This window comes from Esox lucius, chromosome 15, assembly GCF_011004845.1.
Source record: "Esox lucius isolate fEsoLuc1 chromosome 15, fEsoLuc1.pri, whole genome shotgun sequence".
Classification (NCBI taxonomy): Eukaryota; Metazoa; Chordata; class Actinopteri; order Esociformes; family Esocidae; genus Esox; species Esox lucius.
The window spans coordinates 14,599,918-14,625,487 of NC_047583.1; the positions used below are offsets into that span (position 1 = coordinate 14,599,918).

A 25,570-nucleotide genomic window follows, 5' to 3' on the forward strand; every position below is an offset into this window, starting at 1 on the left:
TGAATGGTTATTTATGTGTGACTCGAGGTAATTGAGCTGTGAGCAGCATATATCGTGTGTCTTCAAGGCTTTTGGCGTGTATCCCCAACTGTCATGAGATCTCTCTGTGCTTCTGGAGAAATAAAGCTAATCACAGTCTGTAAATGTTAAACCTGCTTTCCCAATAGCTTTAGTGTGTAGGCCCGCATCTTTATGCACACACATGAACCAAAGACTACTCTGAGTGGAACCACATTTCTGTCAAGGCATAAACACACACTGATACATACTAAACATTTGTGTGATCTTAGGTATATACTTGATCTATTAATACGGGCAGAGGACATCCACCATCCAACATCAGTAACATTGGGCTTTGGGACCGTGTGCAACATTACTGCATCTTCCGAGGTTCAATTGTCGGGTCTCTATGAATGGCTGCTCTCTAAATCCGGGGAAAGCATGCATGTGGACACCTCCAGCCATCTGTTAAGATGTCTTCCTTACATAATGTACGCAAATCCCTCAGATGTCAATAGGAAGTGTGTTCAATGCATTTGAGATAATGGTGAAGGGGCTGCTCTTGTCGAAAAGCTGAAAGATAAAGTCAATGGCACAGTCAATAACAGTAAGGTTGTGGGCTTTAATGAACAATGTTCATTTGACCACAATCAAATGGATTTCAGCTTAGCTGATTATCAACCTTGGACTTGTTTCTGACAGAGGTTGCTGGATGGTTGATAAATCACATGGAGGAAAAAAAGAGGCTTTTTTATCTGCATCAGCTAATTTAGGAGGCTTTCCAAAGAAACAGCTAAATTGTCTTATAGTCGTTTTGGTCGAGTCAAACTGAAGCAGTGCAGTGAAATGTCACACATTGAAATGAGATGTTTTATTCGCAACCGACTAAAGCAAGTAAATTGTAGTTAATATGCAGATCTGGTGTCCAGCGGTAATATAGCAGGGTCCATACTCACATGAGGCTCCCTGCCAGAGACTGGGGTACAACACCCAACACACAAGTTGTCTCTCCGCTTCACTGGTCTCCCAAGGACACCCACTTTTAATGAAAAGACTTCAAACATTTTATTTTAACTTTATTACAAAAAATAAATACATTTTGCAATGGAATTAGAGACAGAATTTGCAAGATGAACCCCAACATGAGGCAGGCTACGTGCATCTGATGGACGGAGCGTGGACATGCACCACCCACCCAGGTCCGCCGTCTCATTCTGGCAAGGCTCGGGCTCATGAGACGGACAGAGGAACCTGCTCCTCTTTCTCTCCTTGATCCCATTCCATCAGCAGCTCTGAGGACACCTCTGTGAACAGATGATCCCAGTCCCAAGCAACGTCCTCCTGAAAGAGAACCAAGAGAAAGAGAGACAGGGGGGGATGTACAGAGAGAAAGACAAATGGGAGGTGGCAGAGAGAGAGAGAGAGAGAGAGAAAGGAGGTGAGAAGGAGACGATGAGAGATTAAAGGGAGGTGAGAGCAAGAGAGTAGAGCGTGTTAATGCATGCATCATAAATCTAGATTCCCTGGGGGTCAACCCCCCCTGACGTTCCAGAAACAACTGGACACTGCCTCACAGGTAACACTGAGAATATACAGTAGAAAGAAATGCAAGAACTCACTCACCTCCCTAACCTCCTGCTCTGGAGCTAAAACCTTGGTGAGGAGCTTCAAGTCAATCTCCCCATCCTGGGGAGAGGCAGAGAACTTATGAGAACGCCCGAGCATACAGAAACACACCGTTCAGACAGAGGTGAATGATACTGGATCCATCCTAAAAGGACCTCGATAAGGAACAGAGGTAATCTAAAAATAAATGTTCTGTTGGGCCCTGGCTGTATGTGGCCCACATGAGTTGTCTTACCAGGGTCTGGAAGGCAGAGTACTTCATAAGGTCGTTGTCCAGATCTCTGTAAGTCATTACCCGGTTCACCTGGACGCTGGAGAGAAAGATGAACACAAAGAAAGATAATCCATAACAGATGTACATCACCAAACACATACTAGTTACTGTTTATGTTACTATTATGTCTTTTCTCACTAGCCTGAATATGTCAGTCAAGTGGTCACTAGAAGTCACCTGAACAATCTAGATGCTCTGACCCAGAGAGCAATCTGGAAGTATCACTCTGTGAGACACAGATCTCCTCAGAAGTTGGAGGTATCGCTCACCGGGCTCAGAAAGTTTACAGAAGAACAGAGACATCCGTAGACGAGCGCCAAGTGGTAAAAGCCTTAAATTGAAACCCAGCTGCTTATCTGTAGTCAGAATTAAGAGGAAAGTGTCCGGGGCCTAGCAGTGCATGCCAGTCCTACTTACCGCACATTACACGCTACATTGCTCCCTCAATGAGTTCAATGTGGATATTATCTTGCACAGAGAGCGGGCCCCAGCCTAATAACCTACAGCACTGTCATAGCGGACACATGTCGGTGTGTCTCTCACTACCATGCAAATCAAAGGGTTCCTTTGGTAAGGGTCCCGCTAACAGACCCCCATAAATCACATCTCTTTGTGTTATCTCCGCATAACGGCACAATATGCCTAGACACCTTCAAAGCCACGAGGAGATGAGTAGGAAAGGTAACAGTCAAAGCCACCATCCCAGACCCCTGCGTTCTTATCTTCTACTCTCCTAGATGTCCCTGTAAATGTTCAGAGGCTTGGCTGGATCGTGCACCAACCAAAGGGATGGACAGTCTGATCATATATGAACATCAGCTTTCAGGTAAAAAAGAACGGAATATGTGTGTGTGTGTGTGTATGAGACGGTGTGTGTGTGTGTATGAGATGGTATCTGTGTGTGTGTTTATAAGACGGTGTGTGTGTGTTTACAAGACGGTGTGTGAGACGGTATTAATAAATAAAGAATGAGTGATCAGAGGCCAACTATGAGTAAGAGTGAAAGGAAGCGTGAGCGATGGTTACAGTACCTAGGGGGGGCTGCCACCTGCATGGTTAGATCTTCCTCCTGTACTTCCTCCAGGTCTGGGATCACTGGTATATCTAAAAGACATTCACCAGAACACATCAGGAACTCATCAACGGCATTCTCTCTGCATCTACAGCCTGAAGACATGAAACACTGGACATGGACAGAAAATACAGGACATGGAACACATCAAAGATAGTGTCTTCTTTGTGTTTGCTGTCACAGTTTGACTGTATGTGTGTGTAAGTGTGAGTGTGTGTGGGAGTAAATTGGCACCTGATTCTTCCCCTCCCTCTCTCTCTCCCTCCCTCCCTCCCTCCCCCCTCCTCCCCACTCTCTCTCTACATCCTCCGTAGAGCTGCCCTGTCACAGTAGCCATGCGGCCATGAATATTCACGAGGCCAGGCGGCAGCTCTTCCTGCTGCGAGAGGGGCGCTGGCCAGGGGCTCCCCGGAAAGCACCCCCCGCTACCCCAGCATTTGGGCCCTGTCAGAGCCACCCACCCCCCAGGACCCACAGTGGCCGGCAGGCCGACCTCCGTGTCCACTCTGCCACTCGGACCGGAGCGGCGTCCAGCCATGTGCAAGAGTATTTGCTGGCGGGCCCATCTGTGTGGGGTCGGAAGTCACGGTGCGGCCTGGCAGGGGCTGCGGTGCCAGGAGCCGCCAGCCCGCTGCTCAAACAGTGGGAACCCGCTTTAATTGGCAAAACGCAACAGGACAGAGGATGGCTCTGCTCCCAAGAAGGACAAGGCTAACTTTCACAGCAGATCTCAGATGGACTTTAGTTACAGAGGGAAAAGGGGGGAGCTTCAGCCACGCAGACAGATTGGGAGGTAATAGGACAAATGAATTGTTAAAGCCACTTAAATCCAATTGTATAATTAAAGTGAAATTAATTAGGTAAACAATGTCACAAACAAACACAACAAAATATTGCACAGACTACCTACAACTGTATTACATAATCTTTCAAAGGAGGTAGGACTCCCCTATCTACACAACTGAAATTGACCAATTAACTGTCAACTTTGCAATTACAGATATGTTGGTCAACATCAAAGCCACAGACACAGTTTAGAAACGTGTTGCCAAGCAGCATAGCACTCTGCATCCCAAGGCTGCTTTGTCTCAGACCTTAAGCAGGTTTGGTCCTATTTAGGGCCACTCTCCCCTCTGGTCTAATATAAATGCCTCAGTCCAGTGGAGGGGATATTACTCTGTGCAGAGTGATGTCATTCAGGATGTCCTGATTCTAAAGCACGTATTGTAAGAATAGGCGTGTTAACCCCTGTGTCCTGGCTTAACTTCCAAACGGGCTTCCATCAAGGCATAAGCATCCCAAGTTTCCAATTGGCTCACTCATCCCCCTCCTCCCTGTACAGAACAATCGTAAATATGTATCTGGGCTAAACGCATGGAATCACCAGTAACTGTAAGTCACTCTGTTGAGAGTGTCAGGCTGTCAGCCAAACGACCAAATTTAAACACAGAGTAGGAAGCCGTCCACACGCCCTTCCGACATCTAAGCTTTTGCCTTTTTTTCCCCACTGGTTTTGGTTAAAGGCTGTTGAGGAGTGTTGCTACATTTCCTTGTGGCTCCTTCCAGACAGACAATTTGCTAGGTGTCAGTGGAGAGGCTGGGATAGAGCAGCCAGCCAGAGGGAGGGAGCAGGGATGTCGGTAATCTCTGAACACAGCACTGCGCCCTGAGGGAAAAGTCAATATAGGAGCTAAATAGAGGCCAGAAGATGGAGCTACGATCTGATGGAAGGAAATATCTGTACATCTGCATCAATGTTCCTTCATAATGCTTCGCAGGAAAATACCCAGGTGGTTGCAAAATAAAGATGCTCTCAGAGGTTTAGTCTCTAATATTCTCCTATGCAGTAACTGTCTGAGCAAATCATTCAGCAAAGATAAAAAGGACATGAAAAGTAAGCTGAAGTAAAATGATTAGGGTTCTGAAAAATTCTTCAGTTGATGAAAACACTGGGAAAAAACCTGGTCAAACCAAAGATAACAAACCTCATCGTCAGTTGATGAATCAGTCCTTTCTCTTTTTTAATTAAACAAAATAAAAATGCCACACTCGTTTTGCTGCAGACAAGATTCATCTGTGTTTCTGATATCCAAATAAATGCGGGAGTGTGTATTTCATATTCATGAGGACCCTGTGACACTTTGTCCTCTCATTTACAAAGCACAGCGTTCAGCAGAATTTGTCCCCCCTGGACCCCCAATCAAATTTAATGGTCTTAGCGCAATGACATCAAAAAGCTTCGCAGTCCAGCTCTTTGCAAATAGCTTCCTGGGTCGTTCCCTCAACCCGCCCCCTACCACATCTCGGCCAATAATGCACTATCAACACTATTCTATGACACTTTAAACTGTAACTTCACCATATGCAAACTTTCATTAAGTGAAAACAGAACAACATCTTGAAGTGACCTTCAAATTCAACCTATTACTGGAGATAAAGAAGAGATAAACAGGAGCAGCAAACGAGCCAGTGTTTTTCTGAAGGAAAGGGCAACTCCAGTCGAAGGAGCTGTCTGTTGGAGTACTGCAGGAACACTGGCTCAGATATGTCCTCCCTTCCCCATACCAGCCTGGACATCTATCAAGGTTGCTTTGTCTAGCGGCCACTGGGTCAAGCGTATCCTTATTACATGGTCATGGCAAGTTTCCTCGCTGAAGCATGTAAATATCAAAAGGGGATAATTTGCTGTGAATGTAGACATCCTCCCGGCAGGCACGCCGCAGTCAGCGACTTTGGGGACACCTCCCATCACCAGGCAGGCATTGCGCTTAGAATCTAAGCAAGGAATCTGTAAGATGATCACCTAGGAACGGACTACATTTTAAAAAAAGGCTTATGGGACAATATTCAGCAGATCAGTGACACAGAGAGAGAGAGAACTCTATTACTGAGTATTCTCCAATGCATCTGCATGAAACAGACATACCACTATTGCAGTAAAGGTTAACTTGCACAATTGAAAGAATGAAAAATTTGCAATTAACAACTGTTTTTACCACAGGTAACAGTAATTATTAAAAATGTATATACAGTGAAGAGAACATTTGATACACTGCCAATTTTGCAGGTTTTCCTACTTACAAAGCATGTAGAAGTCTGTAATTTTTATCATAGGTACACTTCAACTGTGAGAGACGGAATCTAAAACAAAAATCCAGAAAATCCCATTGTATGATTTTTTTATAATTAATTTGCATTTTATTGCATGACATAAGTATTTGATCAGCTACCAACCAATAAGAATTCCGGCACTCACAGACCTGTTAGATTTTCTTTTAGAAGCCCTCCTGTTCTCCACTCATTACCTGTATTAACTGCAGCTGTTGGAACTCGTTACCTGTATAAAAGACATGTCCACACACTCAATCAAACAGACTCCAACCTCTCCACAATGGCCAAGACCAGAGAGCTGTGTAAGGACATCAGGGATAAAATTGTAGACCTGCACAAGACTGGGATGGGCTACAGGACAATAGGCAAGCAGCTTGGTGAGAAGGCCACAACTGTTGGCGCAATTATTAGAAAATGGAAGAAGTTCAAGAGGACGGTTAATCTCCCTCGGTCTGGGGCTCCATGCAAGATCTCACCTCGTGGGGCATCAATGATCATGAGGAAGGTGAGGGATCAGCCCAGAACTACACAGCAGGACCTGGTCAATGACCTGAAAAGAGCTGGGACCACAGTCTCAAAGAAAACCATTAGTAACACACTACGCCGTCATGGATTAAAATCCTGCAGTGCACGCAATGTCAGCCTGCTCTAGCCAGCGCATGTCCAGGTCCGTCTGAAGTTTGCCAATGACCATCTGGATGATCCAGAGGAGGAATGGGAGAAGGTCATGTGGTCTGATGAAACAAAAATAGAGCTTTTTGGTCGAAACTCCACTCGCCGTGTTAGGAGGAAGAAGAAGGATGAGTAGAACCCCAAGAACACCATCCCAACCGTGAAGAATGGAGGCGGAAACATCATTCTTTGGGGATGCTTTTCTGCAAAGGGGACAGGACGACTGCACCGTATTGAGGGGAGGATGGATGGGGACATGTTCCACGAGATCTTGGCCAACAACCTCCTTCCCTCAGTAAGAGCATTGAAGATGGGTTGTGGTTGGGTCTTCCAGCATGACAACGACCCGAAACACACAGCCAGGGCAACTAAGGAGTGGCTTCGTAAGAAGCATCTCAAGGTCCTGGAGTGGCCTAGCCAGTCTCCAGACCTGAACTCATTAGAAAATCTTTGGAGGGAGCTGAAAGTCTGTATTGCCCAGTGACAGCCCCGAAACCTGAAGGATCTGGAGAAGGTCTGTATGGAGGAGTGGGCCAAAGTCCCTGTTGCAGTGTGTGCTGATGTATCAAATAATTATGTCATACAATAAAATGCAAATTAATTACTTAAAAATCATACAATGTGATTTTCAGAATTTTTGTTTTAGATTCCGTCACTCACAGTTGAAGAGTACCTATGATAAAAATACTAAAGACTTCTACATGCTTTGTAAGTGGGAAAACCTGCTAAATCAGCTAACAAAATTGCTAAAGGATTTTTTATTATTTAAAAATCATACAATGTGATTTTCTGTTGGGAAACCTGCAAAATCGGCAGTGTATCAAATACTTGTTCTCCCCACTGTATATACAAGCACCCCATTTAAACAAAGTTCTGTAAGATTCTCCTATATTTCCTGAGGAAAACTAAATAACAATGCATGCAGAGCATAATTATGCCCATGTTAACTAATAATTTTATTTAAAATATAATAATTTAGAACCACTTAAAATAAACACTCTCATAGCCCCACTACTGTTTGGCTAGCACACTGAAGCCCCAGACCAGAATATTCAATCACTCAGAATACATCATATTACAACACAGTAAAAAACACATTACCTATTGGGAAACAAGCACAAAGCAAATAACTTTTTGACCATGGTTACTGATCAAAACCTAAGACAAAGTACAGCCTCAGTGAGCACAGCCCTTCAAATAAGAAGTCGAACAAACATAGCTCCCTACAGAGAAAAGGCCTTTCTGGAGAAAATCTAAAAACAAAAATGTCTCTAAAACATTATTGAAGGCTTCAGAGACCTCTCTGGTGAGAATAGCCTGCCCAAGGTTTTGCAGGAGGACACAGAGGGCTGTGGATTGGCAGAGCACTACTGTACATTGCTGCCTGCCAGACATTGAGGGACACTGTCTGACAGACCAACAAACCCCAACGTGTCTCTTCACTGTATCTTGTGTTTTTATGAAAATGTGTTTTTATTCTTCTACCAATTGTGCAGTTTACACTGTTGATTCGTGTTGATTAGTGTTAATTCTCCAAGGTACACAGTTAAGTCATTGTGAATTGATATGAGAGAGACAAATGAGATTTAAAAGAGATGAGTGCTTTGGTCTGGCAGTGAGGGGAGCGAAGGCCAACCGAGAGTGGAGGGGGACAAGGGGGCAGGGGCTGGTCCTTTCCTCTAGCCAGTGGACATAAGGGATAAGGTGGGGGATATAATCAAGATCGGAGGGGCTATCTCGCTGACTCTCAGCACTGCAATTTCCACTGCCCCTGCCCCTGGCACTGTATTAAGAGGTCTCCGTCCACCGAGGAAATCTTTCCAGCAGCATTTACTGGGTAAGAACCATACCACCAGGGTCTCCACATAACTGACCCTTTCAGCCACTGTGTATGTATGTCTGTGTATGTGTGTGTGTGTGTGTGTGTGCGTGTAAAATCAAAAGCCTTTGTAAAAACAAAGTGACCATAAAACTAAAAGAGGATATAAAATGTTTACATTATGGTGTCAATCTAATTCCAGGATTGATGTTCATAACATCAAAACATAACACTCTAGAAAATGAAACGTGTGAATAGTATAAATTTTGATTAAGAAGCCGCCTAAGCTTCTAAATGAACAGAAGAACGGTCAGTGTGTTTCATTTAATTATGCATGCATTAGAGTAGCAACGACAGCCGCAGACAGCGAGCTTCAGGTTCCTCATTAATATGTCAATACGTCACCTAAAAGAAAAGCAACTGATACAAAGCCAGCCAGGCAGCCAAGCCATTGTCCTTGGTATGTATATAACTCCTTAGGTAAATAATGTGGGCCCGCGGAGTGCTAACAGGGGCTCGCTACTCCTTGCCCTGCTGAGGCAATCTAGCATTATTTCCCCTGCTGATGTGCTGAGGACTGGAACCATTATCCCAGGCTGTGCTTTGTTCAAATGTCCCCCCTCTATCCTGACATTGTTTGTGATGCGGAGAGCCAGGCCCTGAGGTGATCGAGTCAAAGCGACAGCGCTGAGTGTTCCCGCTGGATCTGCGTTATGCAGCACCTGCCCCGGCGTGTGCGCATGTTCGTACGTGGTGTGCCGTTCGTGTGTAAGCGTTCGAGCGTTGGCGTGGGCAAAGAGAACTTGGGCACGTTAAATACTCAGTGGGGGAAAGACCCTTAACTCTTGTAATTAATACAGTTTTTAAGGATTCTGTGAGATGTCATTGAATGAGGGGGATTACCAGCGATCCCCATAGGCATAAACCTCTAACCACATTAAATGAACACATTCACCCGTCCCTTTCATCAGAAATGATTGTGCGATCTGGTTAGTGTCTCACCTTAGGTGGTCGAAAGTAGATTTCCACCCCAGGATTCCTCTGTAGCACTGAGAGGAAAATATGTAGGGACTAGGGAGTGTCAGAGAAAGCGCTGAGCCTAGAGGCTGCTTATCTGCTCTTTTTCCAGTGGATGAATGTGCTATGGAGGGAATCGTCTGTGCCCGCCAGAAGACACGCGGCACTGGGATGCAAGGCTGCTCTTACCTCCTTCATCATCCCAGCCCTGGGGGGTTTGCGGTCGCAGACGTCGACTGCAGAAACAGGAAGTGGGAGAGTATGAATTATTGAAGGCTTTCAGTGGTGAGGTCATCACAGGGAGCCGGACTCGGACTGGGCTGTGCTTTGATGATGGGCCTTTTTCTGTGGCCTGAGTGTGCCTCTAGATCAGCCTGATAGGTGGCTGTCTCTGGCTCGGTCTGCTGCAGGCTGACTGGGACTGTGTCTACAGGCTCAGCATCATCAGTGGAACTACCCCGGGCATCAGCTACCCCAACAGTCTCCCTCCCAAGGATACATCAAAACAAACATGGCACAGCACCAGACTTACTACTGAGATGGGCTGCTTGTGAAGAGAGCATAGATCAAAGGACTATTTTGATGCGCTGTCTGTGTTACTTTCTAAGCTGGTGTCCCAACACTGCTGTTTAAGCATGGGGCTTCAGCCGTCATGAGTAAAACGCCCCATGCACTATAGTCTCTGCCATTTCACTACTGTCTTTTCAATGCCTACTATGTAAGCTTGGCAGCAAGGAAAAAATAAAATAACAGGCTAACTTGGCTTTCAACAATAAAAGTGATGACATCTCAGGCAGGCTGGCTTTTAATCATGCTAAGTGATTGTTCTTGGAAGGTGAGGATTAGTTGGAACCAAGGGCAAACTCAAAGTATTGCAATTTCCAATTCAGACAATTTTGCGCAAACCAACACTCAAATTGGTCCAATTTTGCTACAGTATTTTCTTTAACAATATTTATGCAATTTAATCAACAACGGAGGAAAATAACGCAGAGTGAAAAGATAAACACTAGGTGAACTTACTCTTCCATGTCTTCCACTATGGCCGGTCTTCTTCCAGACCTAAGGAACCAACGGAGAACATCATGTCTACACTTTGCAACAAAGAAATACAAAAGGAAAGTAGAAATAAAGCAACATGTACGAAATAATCCAGTTAGTTCCCTGCAACCTGATGTTCTATTGCCTCTTGGGGAGTTCAACTTCACAGAATAAAGTGATTGTTTTCTGGAATGGATTGTGAAATATTTTTTATGATATTACATTTGGAAATTGTGTTATTTGTGTGAGTTGTGTAAAAGTGCTCTCTCGCGAAACAAGCCCTTGGTCTCAATGCAACTCACTGTGAAAATAGTCTAAATAAAAATAAAAATGTTTCTACCATATAAATAACATCAATTACATTTTCACTAACAACCCAATGACAAATGGTTTTCTTAAGAGAAATGTGTAAGCTAGTTCTGTTGTGCCTCTATCGCTCTGATGCGTCAGTCACTTCCCCTGAACGACCACAGTGCTGATTTAAGACTCTCCATTTACACAGCACACTTTGACTGGCACGGCACGCCCGATACACACAGCAACCCAATCCCTGTCTTTTCACACATTCTCACCTCAACACACAATTCGAAGAATTACAGTTTCACACGGGAGAACCCGGGAAAGACGCTATTACACAAAAAGTGGCTACTGTCCATTTTTTTCAATCTAACCACCAGCAAGGCAGGGAGAATCTGAACATTTTAGACCACAACGCTGTGGGTATGTTTTGCTGTGAAGACAACTTTTTACAAAGTTACTTAAAATATGAGTGTTTCTGGGGGTTTTTAGAAGCGATGCATGGCACTTTTTCCCTGGCTCTCCCAGTTAAGGAGTGCCCCCTACTGGTTTTAAAGGAAACATCCTGTAGTTTTCTCTGGACCAGGATTGCAAAGGTAGGGTCAGTTACTTGAAACCGTCTATGTTAACCAGTAAACAACAATAATTTTGGTTACTTTTAAGAGTTTCATATTTAATATATCTCAAGAGATGTAGCAGCACTTTCAGGTACTTCTGATCACAGGTGTGTTATGATTTTTAAATACAAACTTGAAAGACAATGCTTTTAAAGATTATCATGAATTTAGACCAACAAGTTAGTAACATGAGTGTTTCAGCATAATATAGGCTTTATAGATTTTTTGACACTCTGTCATTTATTTTATACTGGTGTGTCAATATGTTTATATTTCTGGCCAAAAAAGGTAGAAAGAGAGAAGTAAATCGTTTGAAGGGTAAAAAAAAGTACTTTTTGATGAGATGCTTTTTAATTCATTAGTTTCCTTTTTTCCTTGAACTATTTGGGCTACCGATAACAAAATCTATATTTTAAGTTCAAGTTCAAGTATGCATTACCTAAATAAACTTAGATTTGATGATGAAAAACAAAACGAAAAAACATTTGGTAATTATTGGCTTTCCAAACATACTGCAATATAAAAATGCTTTGCATGGCAAAATAATGTTTGCCCTACAAAGACATTTCTGATGTGAAATTTCATTTGAATGTTTTTAAATAATAAAATGATTTGAATTGCTAATATTTTATAGAAATGTAATGTATTTAATGTCAAAATGTATTATATTTTATTAGCATTTAAATATAAAAAAAAATGAAAAAAGATATTAAATTGGACACTTAGAGAATTTAAAATGTACTTATTAAAGTTAAATGCTTCCAGAATAATAATCAAATTTAATTATTTAAAACTGTTCTCAATGAGATGATAAAGTATAATGAAATACTTTTTGGGTAGGAGTCTATTAGCACGGCACATCTTGACGGGGCAATATTTGCCCACTCGTCTTTGCAAAAGCCCTCCAAATCTGTCAGATAGCGAGGACATCTCCTGTGCACAGCCCTCTTCAGATCACCCCACAGATGTTCAATTGGATTCAGGTCTGGGCTCTGGCTGGGCCATTCCAAAACTTTAATCTTCTTCTGGTGAAGCCATGCTTTTGTGGATTTGGATGTGTGCTTTGGGTCGTTGTCGTGCTGAAAGGTGAACTTCCTCTTCATCTTTCTAACGGACGCCTGAAGGTTTTGTGCCAAAATTGCCTGGTATTTGGAACTGTTCATAATTCCCTCCACCCCAATTAAGGCCCCGGTTCCAGCTGAAGAAAAACAGGCTCAAAACATGATGCTGCCACCACCATGCCTCACTGTGGGTATGGTGCTCTTTGGGTGATGTGCAGTGTTGTTTTTGCGCCAAACATACCTTTTGGAATTATGGCCAAACAGTTCAACCTTGGTTTCATCAGATCATAACACATTTTCCAGTATTTTTGTGGGACTTGTTGTTTTTGCAAATTTCAGCTGGGCTTAGATGTTTTTCTTTGGAAGAAAAGGCTTCTGTCTTGCCACCCTACCCCATAGCCCATTCATATGAATAATATGGGAGATTGTTGTCACATGTAGCACACAGCCAGTAGTTGCCAGCAATTCCTGCAGTTCCTTTAATGTTGCTGTAAAACTCTGACCAGTTTTCTTTTCATCTTTTCATCAGTTCTGGAGGGATGTCCAGTTCTTGGTAATGTATCTGTTGTGCCATATTTTCTCCACTTGATAATGACTGTCTTCACTGTGTTCCATGGTATATCTAATGCTTTGGAAATTATTTTGTACCCTTCTCCTAACTGATATCTTTCAACAATAGGATTCCTCTGATGCTTTGGAAGCTCTCTGCAGACCATGGGTTTTGCTCTGAGATGCAACTAAGAAAATGTCTACTAGAACAGCTGAACTTTATTTGTGATTAATCAGAGTCACTTTAAATGATGGCAGGTGTGTAATTACGTCTATTTAACATGAGTTTGAATGTGATTGGTTAATTCTGAACACAGCCACATCCCCAGTTATTAGAGGGGGTGTACACTTATACAACCAGGTTATTGTAAGGTTTTTATTTTTCATTTTTCCCCCTCGAAGATTTCAGTTTAGTTTTTTTATTGAATTGTTCACATTCTAGGTCACATTAAAAGTGGAAAAAGTTCTGACATGATTTCTCTTTGTCTCATTCTTTTACATCACAAGAACCTGGCATTTTAACAGGGGTGTGTAGACTTTTTATATCCACTGTATATATGTTCACTTAATGAATGCTCCATCATCCATGAATCATATCTGGCTCCTGAATAGACAGTGCATCAGCATACGCTCTGAGGTTGAAGCCACCAGAGGGCTGAAAAAGGGCTACGGTCTTCTCAGACAGGGAGCTGGGGACCAGTGGTGGCAAACACTGGCCAGGGTCCAGGCAGAGCCAACCCCCTGGACCACCTGTCTTTAGGGCCTGGCCCAGAGGAGCAGATGAAGTAGAGCCCCTTAAACACCCTCCAGTCTATGCTGGGGAGACCATCACTGCCGTGTCACGTGACCTCTACTCCATTACATATTGCTTCATTCAGCCTTTATTTACTCCGCCTTTTTTCACCTATTCACTGAGACAATAAAAACACATAATGTTGCTCTATTCATGTTCTCCATCTTTGTATGCTTCTAACAGCGACAGTAGCCACAGAAGTAGTGTGACCCTTTCTAACGTCTACCCTGATGGACAGAGAGGCTGCGGATCAGAGATGGCTGGGCTGAGGGAGCCCACCTTACTGCCCTTGGAGTGTGTCCTGTCCTGTGTGGCTGGCGCCGGGGGCGGGGCCGGCCACACTTAACACACATTACAGGCTTCTTGATTAAGACTCATGTAGGCTGAAGTGATAGACATGGTAAAACTGTCTGGAAAAAGTTGTTAGGGATAAAATATATTGTGACAACCTGGCTTCAAAGGTTCATCAATAAACTGACAGATCATTTAGTGTCAATTAGGAGTGATAGATCGACAAATCCTGGGATTTCTGCACTGGGATTAGTGGAAGGAGGGCGGCAGTGATTGAGCATGAGGGGTGACATTGAAGGGGAAAAGTCCTTGCCGGTTCCGGGGGGACCATTACTTACTTTGTTTCAGAGAGGATCAATGCACGTGAGAAACCTTTAACACCTCCTGTATTTCAAACGCAGGAATCAAGACGAGCTACCCCAATACAAGGAAGCGACCCTCTGACCTTCCCAGAGTGAGAAAGACAAACTGAGATTGCTGTTCTCTTGACTTAGAACTAACAGTGCAGAAAACCATGCAAATAAACCCAATTGAATGAGCTTGTTCAATTTAACGTGTGGATTTATGCATCTCCCCTGCTCTCCTTAACACAGAGAGTGGAGGAAAGTGCTGGATGGAGCCATCTGGAACATTGGAGAGCCTGTTCCACCCGGAACACAGTCACGCTGATAGCCAATAGGGAGACATACAGTAAAAGTATTGTTTTGAGGGAGAATTCAGCGGAACCAGACAGCGTGTGTATTGGGTGGGAAATATTGATGCATTCAGTTACTAATGAATTCACAGCAGCAAGTTTGTTTATCGGGCAGCGTGTGTTAGTTAGACAGCAATCGTAAGAGGTGATAAAGTGGTCTAACCCCTGTGATGAAGCCGATAGCTGACTAACAGTGCCCTCCTGTGGCTGATACATTAACCATGTCAATTACTGTCTACCAGCTCAGATGAAGATGAATGTGGAGTTCACTGTTCAGAGAGGCTGCCTAGAACATTGTTGACTCAAAGCCTAAAGTGTAAAGAATATGCACTGATTAATAGCCTATTCTCTTTCTACAGAATGGGAGATCATTAGTAAGAAACGAACATCCACCACACACCAGAGATGTGCATATTGGAGAATTTGAGGGCAGGTTATCCAGAAGGTGAGTTGTGCAAAGAGAAAATACTCACTTGGCAGACCCAGACCCAGAACTCTCCTCTGCCCAGCCTCCCTGCCTGCGGGCTGGTTTAGGAGGGGGTCCCTGAGATGAGAGAGAGAATAAAAGGCAGGCATAACAGGAGTCTGACAACACCAAATATTAAATTATACACATAGGTTGTAAACAAACAGTGGGAAGCATTAAATGTCAAACAAAAAATGCAATAGGATATTGTAGCATGTGAGTCTCAATCCCTGAGAAAATAAAAATGTTGATCAAGCTTAATCAGAAAGAAAAGAAAAGGTATGCGGCATTGCTAAACATACTACAACACAGAGCACACCCTATGTTTTTAGATTAGTCAGCTATCCTTCTTGACTTTTAAAACACAAACCACTCATGAATCTGAGCTTGTTAGGTGTAGGCAAAACCCACTGTATTCATTATTTTCTTTTGTTTTCTATTAATCCACTGTATGTTTGTTGTACTTAATCATCTTACTAACAGCTGCACATTTCTGGCAAGACATTGCAATCGCCTCCTCTCTATTTCAATTGGGTGGTCGCCTGAACCAATCAATTTCTTTCCGCCCTCAGAACATGTTTGAGTAAGTAAAAATGGTAGGTGCGAGGTATATGGCCAATATACCATGGCTAAGAGCTGTTCTTAAATACAATGCATAGTGGTGTGCCTGAATAAGGCACTTAGCTATGGTATTTTGGCAATATGCCACAAGGCCCTGAGATACCATTCTGCTATTATAAACCAGCTATCAATGTGGTTAGAAAAGTAAAAAGTGATGTGACACCCGTCATACTGTCATATAAATTACTTTCATCCAATCAGCATTCCGGATTCAAACTCCCCGGTTTATAATATGATTTTAACTGTAGTCAAATCACAGAGCATGAACCTATAGAGTGTGGGAACGGCCACACAGAGCACTGCCCGGGGCTTCAGTCTGACCTAAAATAACTTCACAGGAAAAAATGACCCTCTCATTCTTTGATTCTGAAAATAGTACTGAAAATAGTCAATTGAGTTTGGATTTGGTCCTGAGACCAGAGGCCAGGGCCCGGGGAGTCAGGGACAAGCACTTGAATGAAATAATTCCTCAGAGCACACAAGGGTGGGCAGCAGGCAAATGAATCTGGAAATAAAGACAACATTCTCATTACCAAATTGGGTCTGCAAAGGACACAGTGGCCAGGAGGAATTTCTTTCTTTTGACATGAAAGAGGAAATAATCTGGTTCCTTCACCAAACCCATTAATAAATGTGAATGTCAGTGTCTAGAGATGGAGGGGGGAAGCTTGATGCTAGTATTAGGAGGGGTTGAGGCTGAACAAGTCATTTCATGCAATTAGTAAAAAATGGAATTTCAACAAGAACAAGGGAGTCTAAATTAATGACGAATCTGGCAGCTTGTTGAAGCAGTTGAATTCCTCAGAGTAAACCCGGCTTTTACAGTCTGCTAACAAGACTGATGCTCAGAGGGCTCTACGTGAGTCAGAGTTCATAAGAGCAGGTTAAATTCTGATGGCAAAGACGGTGTAGCTTATCTTTAGCTTGCAATTACTTTTTTGAACATGAAAATAACTAACATTAACATGCCAACGACTAACAGTATTTTAACATTCCCCCAAGTGTATACGTTTTACTCAAGACAATATGGCACGTTGAGGAACGTCCACAAGACTGTATGACCATATATGAGCTTTGCAGTCATAGGAAAATAACTGCAGTACAGTGAAGAAAGGCAATAAGGTCATCATAGCTAAGAGTTTGGCTACTAATTTCCATTCTACACTTTTCTAAAGGTCCAAGAATTAGACCCTTGTGGTTGACAACTCATACTAAGAGTTCATCAAGAATGCAGTTCATCCTGTGTTTAAAAGGATGCAAAGAATGTGAGCAATTAGTGGGTATTTATAGGAAGAGCAGACCAGGGCTGATAAATAAACCTACCCAGTCGCACGCCACTGGAAAAAAATGCATTTCAAGTGAACGGCAGGTCACTAGGGGCGCGAGAATCCTGATTCTACATTAGCGAAGTTGGCCTAATTTGGGAAGATTACCGCTAAAGCTTCACTGGAATCCCTGGTCAGGGAATGTTGGCTGACTTACAGTTTGCCATTCACAGGGACAAATAAGACCTCCATACCATGAATGCCAATGCTTTGGAGTAGAGGTTCACATTGTTATATGTCCTTTTCAAATTAAAATTTTTAAGCAATTATGCCCGTGTACAGTTGTGGAAGAAAAGGAGCAACAGCTTGTAAGAATAAGCATGGTTCAATACAGTACATCAGTTGATCTTTTGCCTCTTAATGTTTCCCAATTTATAATGAGTAAATGACATGTTTAGTCCTTTTTGGTATTGATCCAATATGATTTTTTTCCAATTTTTATGAAAACTTAATCATAATGACTAAACCATCATTATTTGTCAGTTTATACACATATTAATTTGACACATAAAAATTTTAATGAACAAAAGTTTTAGGGCAAAATTGCTTTGGTTTGAGATGATACAGTGAAAATTCTGGACTTAATTAAATGTTTATCCTTGAAAGACTTAGGTCCCAATATTGCCAATTCATTCAATGCCATTCAGCATAACCAGAGATAATGGATATAATGAAGAGATCTTTGTCTCCACCCGCACAATGAGATTTACTGTACAGAGTAGAACAGAGTAAAGCTCCCACCAATTCCTCTACCTGGATTGGTAGATTCATGTTGTTATTTGAATACAGTGCTGAATATTCAATGAGCATTGTTAACATCAACCACCTGTATTCACTGTAGATTGATATTCTGTGCAAGCCTTGAGAATCTGGAAAGAGACCGTGAATTTAAACATTGCCAGGATGTAACCCGCATCAAACTTGTATAAGCACAACCTAATAACCTAAGCCAGTCTGTGACACCAAATGTCAGATTCTGTGCTAATGTAATGTGACTGCTATCTGTGGATGCTCTAAAAATTAATTTGTATCTGGACAAAAATCAACATGCTCCGATTGGCTTCCATACAAAAAGTCCTCGCTTAGTAATCAATTGTGCAGCAACATAATGTTGTTTGTTTACATTGTAGGCCTGCTATGTCTGTTCTCCGGCTCTCCTAGACGAACCCCAAAGTGCGTATGGACACAAAACATAAGCTACCTACCATTCATTCTGATTTCAAAATCGTACAGTGGGCACGTCATCAACAATGACTCCTACCAGTCTCTCTGAAAATTATGGCATTTGGAGAAACCGTGGCCACTTGACTCACATAACATATCTGGTATGCCAAAAAAAGCAAAGTCCCTGGCGGCAATCTGCTGGTCGATGAGCTTGCTTTGTGCGGTGTATGCAGATGGAATGCCCTTTTCTTTCAAAAAAATCTACTTGCTTCTCCATAATTGACAGCAAAGGACATACGATCAGCCCCATCGACTTTAGTCCCTGTGCTGCTGACAAGTCACAGACAGCGGGCCATGCTTGGTATGCAAAACTTTAACCGCTGTATTTTGTTAAACAAGCCAACACATCCTTTTCACAGGGCTAAATATTTCAAGCACAGCAGCCGAAGATCCTTAATTACATGAATGTTATGCACCGAGCACACAGCAAAACTAAATCAAAATGCTTAACATTGCCAACATCTTTTTTCTGTAATATTACAATATTGAAGAGAAAACAATGCCCTGGTTAGGTGGTTTTAACTATGTTCAGATTTAAGTAATCACATACCAAATCCTGAACAAGGGTTTTTTGCCTTCACCTGACATCAAATTAAGTGATTCTGTAAAGCCCTAAATACAATCAGATTTCAAAGGATTTGAAAGCCTCTAGCAGCTTTGCACACTGGATTTGGGCAGTTTCTTCTATACTTCCTTGCAGATCCTATCAAGCTGTCACACAGAATTGTCACTGTACTTCGACAGGTGTCCCAGCAGATGTTCAATGGGATTTAACTTTGGCTGGGCCTTAGGCTGAAGACACTCGAGCATTGTCTTGGCTGTGTGTTTCGGGTGGTTGTTGTGCTGAAAGATTAATCTTCACCCCAGTCTGAGGTCCTGTGTGCTCTGGAATACTTTTTGAAGGCACTGTATGTAGGCAAGAATAATCAAACCAATTAAAATCAGCTGAAATTGCGTATATCACTGTCTTTTGTATACTTCAGTCAGCTAGGACCCCCATACCTCTAGCTGACCCAGGCATCAGTTGATGATTTTATATAAAGATGTCATGTGACCAGTAACCATACATGGTCAGCTTGTTTATTCGGCTTTTGAATATTTTGTCCCACAATCACGGCACGCCATTTGGAGTAACCCTAAATTAAACATTTGAGTGCATATAAGAGAATTTAAACGTGGTATGAATTATCTTTTACGATCATTTATAAAACATTAGACAAACTATTATTGTCGTAATACAGGGCTCAGCTATAAAGGGGACCTTGGTCTCAGATGATTTCTCTTAATAAATTAAGAATAAAAACTGTAGATTTCAAGTTGAGTCATCAGCATACAAAATATATATACATGCAAACGTACACCAATCAGCCATAACATTATGAACAATAACAGGTTATCATGGCACCTGCCAGTGGGTGGGATATATTAGGCAGCAAGTGAACATTCTGTCGTCAGTTGGTGCATTAGAAGCAGGAAAAATGGGCATGTATAAGGATCTGAGTGACTTTGACAAGGGCCAAATTGTAATGGCTAGATGACTGGGTCAAGAGCATCTCCAAAACTGCAGCCCTTGTGGAGTTTTCCCGGTCTGCAGTGGTCAGTACCTATCAAAAGTAGTCCAATACCTATCAAAAGTGGTCCGATCCAACAGACGAGCTATTGTAGCTCAAATTGCTGAAAAAGTTAATGCTGGTACTGATAGAAAGGTGTCAGAATAAACAACACATCGCAGTTTGTTACGTATGGGGCTGCGTAGCCGTAGACCAGTCAGGGTGCCCATGCTGACCCCTGTCCACTGCCGAAAGTGCCTACAATGGGCATGTGAGCATCAGAACTGGACCACGGAGTAAAGGAAGAAGGTGGCCTGGTCTGATGAATCACGTATCCTTTTACATCATGTGGATGGCCGGGTGTGTGTGCGTCACTTACTTGGAGAACTCATGGCACCAGGATGCACTATGGGAAGGAGACAAGTTGGAGAAGGCAGTGTGATGCTTTGGGCAATGTTCTGCTGGGAAACCTTGGGTCCTACCATTCATGTGGCTGTTACTTTGACACATACCATCTTCTTGAGCATTGTTGCAGACCATGTGTACCCTTTCATGACAATGGTATTCCCCGATGGCATTGGCCTCTTTCAGCAAGATAATGCACCCTGCCACAAAGCAAAATTGGTTCAGGAATGGTTTGAGGAACACAACAACAAGTTCAAGGTGTTGACTTGGCCGCCAAATTCCCCAGATCTCAATCAAATCAAGCTTCTGTGGGATGTGCTGGACAAACAAGTCCAATCCATAGAGGCCCCACCTCGCAACGTACAGGACTAAAGGATCTGTTGCTAACGTCTTGGTGCCAGATACCACAGCACACCTTCAGAGGTCTAGTGGAGTCCATGCCTCGTCCATGCCTCGACGGGTCAGGGCTGTTTTGGCGGCAAAAGTGGGACCTACACAATATTAGGCAGGTGGTCATAATGTTATGGCTGATCGGTGCATATTATCCTAATATTGGATATTAATATTGTACCAAAATAATGATGCTACCTAACCCTTCCTTCACACATTTTAAGATGTTTAAAAGCTATTTTCTCTGCGTTAGGTTTTGTGTGACAAATATCAACCAAGGAGCACTTGTCAGTAGAAACTTTCTTGCTGACATTCGTCACTAGCCAACAACTTTCATAAAAAAAGCATTACTGAGACCAAACAATGAACATCTATAAACAAATGGATGTTAACAATAGTACATAATCCAATCATTAGAAAATGGTTTCCTAATGCACTAAATTACAATTCTGATCGGACATGATTCATTGTTAAAATGCATTAATTACATATTTGGTTAATCAATTTTTTTTATTCAATTGTAGTATTTTATTTATTTTGAGTTACAGAATTGGCAATACTGTACAAAATAAATATTCTAGACTTATTTGAAAAAAGTAAAACATGTCGCTATGGCATCGGTTGCAGTAGGGAAATATACTTTGCCTAAAAAAGGTATTCACTGTGTATAACCAGGGAAACATTGAAGTCAAAAAAATTGCATGCTCAACTTTTACATAAAACATTTTTTTTTACATAAAATGAACAGCATCTTACATAAAATGAACCACATCTAAAGGATTTACTTTACTGTAATATGCCTATATCTATAAAAGCAGCTCAGAGCAGAGTATCACTTCATTGCATTAAGAGACGTTATACCACACAGTGAAGTATTCCAAACAGAGGTGACAGCTGAGTAAGTAAGTAGATAGCTAGCAGTCCATCCTTGCTACAAGATTAAACATGTTTTTGATGCTTCCCACGGTCTCAAGCTATGATCCCAGCCAGGAGTTCATGGTGTCAAAGTCAAGGGACAGCAGTTACCAATGCAAATAAGGGTACTGAAAATAATCCAATACAACCACAGGCTATTTTTAACTGGAAAATGACTGTAATCCAATACAACCAGACTATTATCAGCTAAAGAACGAGTAAAATACAACTAGATTATTATCAGTTGAACAAAAAACTGTAATCCAATACAACCACTACTTTCTCATTTCTGTTGCGACTATTTTGCCTTCAAAAGTAAACAACGATGTCAAAAACTATTCCGGAGAAGGTATCACGCAAAAAAGGGCAGTTAACCTAATTTCGCAATCCTCTTAAAATTCTATTATGTCATTACCTTGAAAGGTACAATATTCACCACAAATGGTATTTAAACTTGCATTGCTATTTTGATAAATGTTCCTCAAACAATTTCCTCCAGTACAAACCGGTATATGTAGCTGTATACATAGATTGATTTTGCTCACCAATTAAAATGTTTTGCTCATTTAATTCTCCTCCCAATGCAAATGATCACACATTTCCCAACTCTAGGGATGTAGACCTTTAAGAGAAGCACTGAGATATCATCATCTGATGTGAGCACAACTGACCCACACTGGCCTGGCCCTGGACAAAAGTAGTTGGAGCTCAACGCTCAACTATCAGCTTGAATCAGTGGTAAAAGCATGCAAAACATCCTTTTTCATGGGATCAAAAGCAAGATCTGGCTAGCAGCTAGAATATCTACATTTATATAATGTAATGTATTAGGAATTGAGCATGCTATAGTCCAGGGTACACTATGAGTTACTGTATATAATGTGGTATAATGTTACTCTGCGGGGTTTGAAAAAGAATACTGCAAAACCATGCTATCATTACTAAAGTGTTCTCATACATTACCTCTTCCTGGGTTCAAGCATAAGAAATTATTGACATGTATATAGGTTACATTTGTGTACAATAAACATAATGGCCGTCGTAATAAGTGATGTGTTTTTTGTACAGTTTAAAAATGCATCAATATTTACCTCTCCCGTTGACGTGGAAGAAGAGGATTTCCTGACGTGTCTAGATTCCTCAAGGGATGTTTGCTCTGCAGCCTGTCGAGCCCGTCGACCCAACTTTGCAACCTAAAAAGCATACGTAGTTAGAGTAGCTAAGTCGCTAAGATCATTTAAAACATAATATAAAAATAACATGAAGAGAGCGGTACCTCTCAAGCATTAGCTAGGAAATGACGCTTTGCTGGCTAACCCTTGGCTGATACCTGCTGTGGTTAATTTGATAGTAATGCTTACTACACTGTTAGCCAGCTACAGTAACTACTTAGTAACGACGTACAGATTATTGCATATAGCAAGATAACTGTCTACCAAGCAAGCTAACGTTAGCTGCCTGGAAAAGGCATTCCTGGAAAAGAGAGCTATCCTCTCGCCATAAAGTTTAATGTTTGCCATGGAATCCCAAACGCTAAATACTTCTGTAGTGATATATTCTGTATAAAAGCTGAAAGCATAACTCACATTTTTCACAACTCCACTGTCTCCGAGTTGGAGATTATCGTCCATTTTTTCCTTGCGTTTACAGAGGTCTCCACTTCCTGGAGATCCAGAGCGTCACACAAAGAAACCGTCTCCATGGTGACACCAGCTAGGGGGCGTGGTGTGTGGTCCATGCTCAGCCCCAGAGACAGACCGAGGACTATAGAGATGGGAAAAGGTCTATTATCTGTTTATTCCTGCCTTTTTAAGTCGGTGCCATTATGGGCAGCACTGTTGAAACCATTACCATGTTGAAATAGTACAATTCAGTATAACTAGTTGTCTGATCCTCCGTGCTGAAGTCGTGATCGTGTGACCAAGCAGGAGGGAAAGCAAATTAATTCAGAATTCAAACCCAGTTGACTACATTTAAATAACTGATTCCTTCAAGTTGATGTCCATGTTAGAATGTGTATTCTTACAGTAATGCCCTATATTCATGCCTGGTTACCCAAACAAATTGTCCATGTATGGTCAAAAATTATATTAACCTCCCTTTTAAGATAACTAAACCCACTTGCATGATTCTAGATCATTCTGTAACAATTCACACTTTTTGACATAGCACATTATCCTGCTGGAAATGTCCATGTGACTCAGGGTAATCTCATTCCCACTTCTGTACACATTGGTGGAAAGTCTGGTGGATCTGTCTGTAAAACCTAACCAATAAGAAAGTCTTAAGAAATTCTTGTTGCAATGTTAGCATGAGTGCTCAAATATTCTATGGCATTTGTTTTGCCCACAGAACTGCGGTTGATTGGATGTTTTCTTGTTTTTCACACTATTTTGGGTGAACACAAGGGAATTGAGGCAGAAAGTTTGCAGATGACACCACTCTGGTCCGTCTCGTCACCGACAGCTTTATAGCTCATTTCCTTTCCTCTCATATTCTCACGCCTACTGTATATAAAGGTATGTCAACTTAACATAGACATACCTCCTGTCCCAACGTACAGTCACAGAGGCTCTTCGAATGTCCAAGCTGATTCCCTCTCCTCTGTTGTCTTTCTCCTAGATCAGTCCTCTGCCTTCAACACTGTGAGTCATCAGATCTTATGGCTGGGTGTGTCAGGTTCTGCATTTTACCTGCCAGGCTGATCCCACCAGGTAATGCGGAAAGGATATGTGCCTGGTCCACTCGCACTACTATTGTTCTCACAGGCTCAGTTCTGGACCCTCGTCTCTTCTTTCTATAAATCAGGTTACTTGAATCCATCATATTCTGTCATGGACTCTCATACAGGATCAGTGTTATTGAGGTGACACTACTTTTCTTTTTGGCATCATGGTGGCAGCACACACAAGCATGCATGCCTGGCCATCTATACTTGGATGTCACTACCTAAAGCATAACTTTGACAAAGCAAAGCTGCTCTTCTTCCAGTGGAAGGTCTGTCCACTTCAAAAACTCCCCTGCATAGCTGATAACTCCATGCTGTCTCCCTCCCAGAGTGTAAACAACCTCGGTACAACCAAGCACAAATACTGTTTCAGGCACATCTTGACTACTGCAGCTTATTCAGAATGCTGCAAACTGCCTGGTGTTCAACCTTCCCAAGTTCTCCTATAACACATCCCTCTTCTGCACCCTTCACTGGCTTCCAGTTGTAATTGTTACAAGACCATGGCACTTGCCAATGATGTAGCTAGGGGAACAGCCACTCAAGCTCTTTGTTCTGCCCCCTCCAGTCTCTTGGCTGTCCCTCAAACGTCTTCTCTCTCCTGGAACCCAATGGTGGAACCAGATTCTGCTTGAAGTTGGGACTGCAGTTCCTGCCTAGTTGCTGAACATTTATGAAACCTTGCATTTTTTCAGGTTGTTTAAGACAAGTTAGCTCAGCTCCTTCATTGAGTAAAATGTACTTTCTAATACTAGCTCACTTGGTTGTCCCCCTAACTTATTATTAGCCCTACATACCTTGTAGTCTGGGATATAGCAGCACCACTGTAAAAGGTTTGGTATTCCTCATTTGAGTTTATCTCATCCAAGCTGCAGAGTTTATTTTTGTTAGTCAATGGATAGTTGGGTGCATGCCAGCAACGGGAAGTCCAATGTTGTTTACTAGGATATTGCCAGTGAATGTTGATTTAAGACCATTGGAACTGGCCGTATATAGAGTTGCTCATATAGAA

General features: G+C 42.2%; 1 protein-coding gene across 2 annotated transcripts; it reads right to left on the reverse strand.

Moving 5' to 3' along the window:
• Positions 1-1,060: 1,060 nt before the first annotated feature.
• LOC105015707 (intraflagellar transport protein 43 homolog A) lies at positions 1,061-23,515 on the reverse strand. 2 transcript variants are annotated; one of them, XM_010879053.4, is made up of 10 exons: positions 23,417-23,515; positions 22,922-23,023; positions 22,794-22,799; positions 15,408-15,478; positions 10,615-10,653; positions 9,781-9,827; positions 2,932-3,004; positions 1,862-1,937; positions 1,624-1,686; positions 1,061-1,341 (listed from the first exon to the last, which is right to left on the reverse strand). In XM_010879053.4, the coding sequence occupies exons 1-10, from the start codon at positions 23,459-23,461 to the stop codon at positions 1,231-1,233; spliced, it is 633 nt and encodes a 210-aa protein (XP_010877355.2). In that variant the 5' UTR covers positions 23,462-23,515; the 3' UTR covers positions 1,061-1,230. The 2 variants fall into 2 exon arrangements, with proteins under 2 accessions (XP_010877355.2, XP_010877356.2); XM_010879054.4 differs by lacking the exon at positions 22,794-22,799.
• Between the last annotated feature and the right edge of the window lie 2,055 nt (positions 23,516-25,570).

Coding starts and splice junctions, on each gene's coding strand:
- LOC105015707 (XM_010879053.4), bottom strand. CDS start 23,461: ATGGACGATAATCTCCAACTCGGAGACAGTGGAGTTGTGAAAAAT. Junction 1,687..1,861: donor ACTCTGCCTTCCAGACCCTG/GTAAGACAACTC, acceptor GCCTCTCCCCAG/GATGGGGAGATTGACTTGAA. Junction 1,342..1,623: donor CAGAGCAGGAGGTTAGGGAG/GTGAGTGAGTTC, acceptor GTTCTCTTTCAG/GAGGACGTTGCTTGGGACTG.